The 6,110-nt window shown below is 37.1% G+C and overlaps 1 protein-coding gene across 2 annotated transcripts; it reads left to right on the top strand.

Moving 5' to 3' along the window:
- Positions 1-289: 289 nt before the first annotated feature.
- Positions 290-4,820, top strand: LOC140871102 (uncharacterized). 2 transcript variants are annotated; one of them, XM_073273543.1, is made up of 11 exons: positions 290-430; positions 736-831; positions 1,032-1,151; positions 1,230-1,338; positions 2,552-2,803; positions 2,889-3,001; positions 3,287-3,351; positions 3,702-3,922; positions 4,006-4,150; positions 4,369-4,409; positions 4,497-4,820. In XM_073273543.1, the coding sequence occupies exons 1-11, from the start codon at positions 326-328 to the stop codon at positions 4,619-4,621; spliced, it is 1,392 nt and encodes a 463-aa protein (XP_073129644.1). In that variant the 5' UTR covers positions 290-325; the 3' UTR covers positions 4,622-4,820. The 2 variants fall into 2 exon arrangements, with proteins under 2 accessions (XP_073129644.1, XP_073129643.1); XM_073273542.1 differs by having other exon boundaries at positions 3,997-4,150.
- Positions 4,821-6,110: the final 1,290 nt, after the last annotated feature.

Genomic DNA, 6,110 nt, shown 5'->3' with positions numbered 1-6,110 from the left:
CCCAAACCCGATTTTTTTAAAAAATAACCGACCCGATCGGGTCGGATAACCGATACCCGACACTAAATGCTCACCCCTACCCATGGGTATTATCCCATGGGGTAGGTGACACTCACTAAATGGTTCAAATCATGTGCACCCACTTAATCATATGCGCTCCATATGATTTGAACCAATAAAATTCTTCCACCTATCCCATGAGATTGGGTCGAATTTTTCCATATTACGTTAGAACACATTTTATAAAAACTTTTTAAAAAACAAATTTATATAAAAAAAAGCCTGGGCGGTGACCTTTCCCGCCACAATCTCGTAGTTGAGAAAAATGGAGGTGGGTCTGAGCGGCAACGCTCTCAAAACCTTCTCTCGATCTATCATATGCCTCGCGCGCATCGGCAACGAGCTCGTTCTCCAAGCATCACCGTCTCTGGTGACGTAATTTTGATTTCTTGTTGCTTTTTGGTTTTTCTGAAATTGTTGCGAATCCGATTAACCTAACCGCAGTTGCAGCAAGTCAGCTTTGTCTACAAGATCGATTCTATACTGTTTTTTTTTTTTTTTTTATAAATATAAGTTTGGATTATAGTTTTGATAAAGTAATTAGGGTTTTATTCTCTCATTATTTTTTTTCCCCAAATTTTTGCATTCAATGTAGTGTAAATGTCGTTTGAACTTGGAATGGAGCAGAGTCTCTGCTGTTTCGGTTTTCACCTAATATCCAACTTTTTATGGCAGCTTACTTGTCACACTCTTAATTCGTCGAGGTCTGCCTATCAATCCATTACCTTGAAACCCGATTTCTTTGATGTTTATTCAGTTTCTGGTGCCAAGGTGCAATGCAGTGTTTTTTTTTTTTTTTATAAATATAAGTTTGGATTATAGTTTTGATAAAGTAATTAGGGTTTTATTCTCTCATTATTTTTTTTCCCCAAATTTTTGCATTCAATGTAGTGTAAATGTCGTTTGAACTTGGAATGGAGCAGAGTCTCTGCTGTTTCGGTTTTCACCTAATATCCAACTTTTTATGGCAGCTTACTTGTCACACTCTTAATTCGTCGAGGTCTGCCTATCAATCCATTACCTTGAAACCCGATTTCTTTGATGTTTATTCAGTTTCTGGTGCCAAGGTGCAATGCAGTGTGCTTTTGAAGGTATTCCTTTTTGCATTAACAACAGTCTACTAAGATATTTTTTATATGGTTGAGATCAAAATATTTTGATCCATGCAGGCCATCTGTTCAGTATTGCGAACTCCAATTGCAAATATAGAGCATATAAGTGTTCTGCTGGCTGATCCTAATTCACCAAAGGTGCAGTGGACTTTACAATGTTTTAATGGTAGAGTTCTTTTGTTACAACTTATATTTTCATCAGTTACTCTACTCAGTTCCCACTAGATAAATGTTCATATTGACAGATTTTGTAATTATTGTTGGAGTTGGTAAATAATTGATTGTGGGATCTTGCATCTAAGTGCTAAACCTTATTATGTACCATTGAGCCTTCTGTGCAAAAGCATCTAAGATAGATATGCAGATGGCAGTTTGTAGATCGAACAATTATTTAATGGCTCAAGTTGTATACAAGTTTTTCACCCATTAAAATTCTATCTGTTCAAACACGGAATGACATACATAATATAGAAGGTGGAGGGGATGAGCTGATTGAAATTTTTGCAATAAAAATTTAAAGATCGGAAGTTATTTGGTGATCCAATTATTAAATGAACTCCATGTTTAATTGAGTTTCCGCTTCAATGTTTTGCCTTGATTTTGATGCAGAAAACATCAATCATAATTTTACGCTGCATTAAAACTGAAGTTGATACCCATACTCCATTATTAGGAATATTTCATTCATTCCCTCATGTGCTGTAAAATCAGATGTTCTAGCTACAACTCTTTTGGTGGTTGAACTCACTTATTTGCTACCAGTGCACTTAGACCTATTGAGATTGCACTTCTTCTGTTCAAAGCAGAAATGCAGCTCATGGTGAGGAATGGGTACAATAGTACGATTCCAAAAACATTTGGCTCTAGTGACCTCTAATCTGGCAACTGCATATAATTGTTAAAACATGAGAAGCAGGGCTGCTATCAAGAAGGCATAAATGTTTTTGTGGACCTGTCAGACTTAAAAAATTTAATATACTTTTGTGAGCATGCCAAAAACCCCCTTGATTGCTTGGACGAAAAATTCAAAATATCATAAATTTCCTTTGTTCTTCTTTACAAAATTTGCTATTTTGCTTCTAGACTGAGGTTATTTGATATAAACTACAAGAATGGCATGTAAATTTATTGATAGCTGCAATATATTTCACACTCAACTTCTTTCCAGTATGTCCCAAAATATTAGTCGTAGAAAAAAGTGCATTATTTCATCACTGTCACTTCTAGCCTATACCTGCTTTAAGTCTTCAATCACTGGTTAATCAAGTTTCAAGCGTGTTGCATTGTGTTCAGACGAATATGTCTGGAATTCTACATCATCAAGTTCCATTTTTATCACCTGTCATGGTTTGTACCGTGAATTTTATGTTCTTTTACAGGAATGAGAAAAACCTATTGGATCTCATGCAATGTTGAACCTGATATGCAACAACTATCGCTTGATCGGAGGCTTCTTCCTAGCAGCTTTGTAGTTCGGCCTCGGGATCTCAATAGAATACTAGCTAATTTTCAATCAACACTTCAGGAGATCACAATAATTGCAACACAACCACCTACCTTGAACCCCAATGCTGCAGATCAGTTTGAGGGAAAAGCTGTTGAATTTAGAAGTTACATAGGCCCAACCACAGGTACACTAGGCAACTTTGTATATTTTTTCACTAGAAAAAGCTCGGTTCACGGCTAATATTAGAGAGTACACACTCCAAAATGCAGAAAACGATTCATTGCTACATACTCAGCTGTGGATAGATCCTAAGGAAGAGTTTGTGCAGTACGCCCACTTGCGAGATCCTGTGGATGTAACATTTGGAGTGAAGGAACTGAAGGTGAAGCAACTAAATAATTTTCTTACCTTCAATGAATTAAAGAAGTGGTGGTGTATTAAATGAAAAATTACAAACAGATTTTCGATAAACTTAGTTTCATGCCCATGGCAGTCTGCTACTTAACTCCAAGCTCATGCATTTCTAGGCAACCTCTATTACCGTCAAAATAATGCCAGCAGGATACTTTCAAATGTTCCAATTCATCATAATCTGAGCTTTATTATAGTTTCATTTTCTGTAGTCTATGACACTTATCTTCTTTTGGTTTATTTTTGCAATTCCCAGGCATTTCTGTCATTCTGTGAGGGATGTGAAGTTGACATACACATATACTTTGATAAAGCTGGCGAGTAAGATTAATTTTCTTCTCACACTTAACTAGTTTCTAATTAGCATTTAAGCATTTTCTTTCCATTGTTCATGAACCATGCTTTACGATTGAGGATGCCTCTAGTACAGCTAAAGTTTGCTATCGTAATGCCACTTCTTTTTGTGGCATGCCAAAATTCTGTATCATCGGCAAAACCAGAGTTGGCAATATACAGTTTTCCTCTGCATGTATTTAATAAACATTTTTCTTTGTCGTAGGTGGATCCACATATTTTGAACATTCCTGCTAATGCACTACCTTTCATCAAATTTTTACCTTTCAGATTCAATTTTTGCCTTGCTAAATTTGATTGGCTAACTGGATAAACAGGCCAATTCTAATGGCGCCAAAATTTAGCTCGGATGACGGATCTTTTTCAAATTTTGATGCCACGCTAGTGCTTGCAACCATGCTTGTCTCCCAGCTCAAAGTCAAAAATTCTGCTGGACCTCCTCCTGCTGCCAGTGCAGGGGCTTCAGCACAGCAAGATCCTAAAGGAAATACTTCTGATCAGCTGTCTGATCACACCAGAATTTGGTCTGAACTCTCAGGTGAGTTCAACATATTTCTTAGATTGTTAGACTAAATAACTCGTGTTGGTCTTCATGAATTTGTACACATGAAGGATGTGCAGCAAAAGACGGTAATGGCACAGAAGATGGGCAAGTCCATGTAGAAGGAAATCAGCAGACTAAAGGGCATAGGACAATCCAGAGAATTGGTGAGATGAACATTTCTGTGGATAAATATGCTACTGGAATGCCTGACTACCAAGGAACGTATCCTTATAAATATTACGTTGTGCTACTCTTCACTATAAGAGCCACATTACTTATCGGGACCAATTTCATAAACCTACTGGTCAGCTATTTATTTAAAATCATAATATCATGCTCAAAACCAGTGTCATATGAACTTGATAAGAGCATGTTATACACCATAGCACACCTATTTTTAGCAAATATTTGCTTTTAATTTTCTTGACGGAATGTATTAGTCATGGTGCCATGGAAGCAGATAATGCCAGAAACTCTCGAGGTTGGTTAAATGTGCAGGTTTACCCCTTTTTTTTTTGTATCCTGCTTCATGCTCAATCAAATACTACTTCAATTGTTGTACTTTTAGTTGGAGATGTAAATGACAATACTCTCTCACAACGCCATCCTAGAAACTGGGTAGATGCAGTTGCAGATGACGATGAAGAGGATGAAGCAGACTTGTTTGTTCAGTCAACACCTCCATATTCATAAATAGAAGTTATTGTCATTCCCTTTTTATTAGTTGAAATAGTGAATATTTAGCCATATGATCCTAATGTAGAACGAGTGGCTTATTTAAAGAAAGAGGTTCTTACAATAAAACGTTTACAAGTATGAGAACTTCATAGATTTCTGTCTGATGGCATAAATGTCCTGTATTTCTTCTTTGATGCTGTTTATATAGTGTAAAGGTGGGGGCTTGGTGAAAAATTAGTTTCTTTTAAAGACTCAAAAGAAGGTAACATACATGGGTTGCCTTCTCCATTTTGTTTTGTTTTGTTTTGTTTTGTTCTTTTTGTGTATTTATTTATTTATTCTGTTGACAAAGTTCCCGCTATATCATAAGATCAAAAAACAAGATAAATCCATCATTGGTACATGCATCTACCTGTTTCTTGCATTTTAAGGAGAGGTCTTAGTGCAAATATGAGTAATGTTGATGACTTGGTGTATTGTGGTAACTTTGTCTGTTTTTGTGTTAATTATAGGTTCATGGTGTAATGAGGCTTTGTTAACTGTTTTTGTGTTAATCAAATTTTTATGGCGTAATTAAACTTGCAGACGAGTGTACCTCGCCACGACGAAATATCCAAGCTATGGATATAGATCGAATGTTTTATACTTGAGATTATGATGACAGGATGTTTGCACTTTGCTCTAAGGACTTGATATCCAATTAGCATAGTTTAAAAACATGTTTAAAGGATATATAGTGTACTTTCTTAAAAAGATAGCATTAAGCATTCTAAAGAAAAAAATTAACATGAAGCATAATCTGAAGAGAATTGAACGGAGTTTGCAATACTCTTTGATGTTGTTTTCCCCCTATACACTCTATATAAAGAATATCTCTAATAGTTTCCCCCCTATTTATACTATATAACATAATCTATATATAAAGAATGTGAGACCTTGGTTCTAAACAACTAATTAAATATACAAGATCCAACCATTAAAGCAATTAGATTTTTTTTTTTTAAAGAAGAACGCCTCGCGCCCGCGCGAGATAACGTCTCGCGCGCGCGCAGGCAACACATCCAGGGCCCCGGCTGAAGGCTCGCGCGCGCGGGCTAACAAACCCGAGCCCCTGGAAGACCCCGCGCGCGAGGAACCACCTCGCCCGCGCGCAGAAAACCTGGGCAGAAATGCTTAGGCTAATAATTCATTCCCGCGCTCGCTTCCGACGTGCCTTCAAATACATACACAAAACGGGGTGTAGAGAATACGCGCAATATCACAACATGCAAAAGCTCAAGTCCGATACATCAAGGTGCATAGCAAGATTATTAGTACATGCAACAACAATATTCCAACCCTGAAACTCGCATAGACAATACAATATAACGACGAAGTTCGAATTCTAAACACGTTCCAAAAGTAAACTAGATTGACATGCTGATTCGACTTCTATATCGAGTCCCACTACTAGCTCTCCCTCTTGATGCTAACCGGGTCTTCGTTGACTCAATCCTGCCCCACC

This window comes from Henckelia pumila, unplaced genomic scaffold, assembly GCF_033568475.1.
Source record: "Henckelia pumila isolate YLH828 unplaced genomic scaffold, ASM3356847v2 CTG_384, whole genome shotgun sequence".
Classification (NCBI taxonomy): Eukaryota; Viridiplantae; Streptophyta; class Magnoliopsida; order Lamiales; family Gesneriaceae; genus Henckelia; species Henckelia pumila.
This window is presented reverse-complemented; position numbering and strand designations above follow the sequence as displayed.

Coding starts and splice junctions, on each gene's coding strand:
- LOC140871102 (XM_073273542.1), top strand. CDS start 326: ATGGAGGTGGGTCTGAGCGGCAACGCTCTCAAAACCTTCTCTCGATCT. Junction 1,152..1,229: donor AATGCAGTGTGCTTTTGAAG/GTATTCCTTTTT, acceptor TGATCCATGCAG/GCCATCTGTTCAGTATTGCG. Junction 3,352..3,701: donor TACTTTGATAAAGCTGGCGA/GTAAGATTAATT, acceptor CTGGATAAACAG/GCCAATTCTAATGGCGCCAA.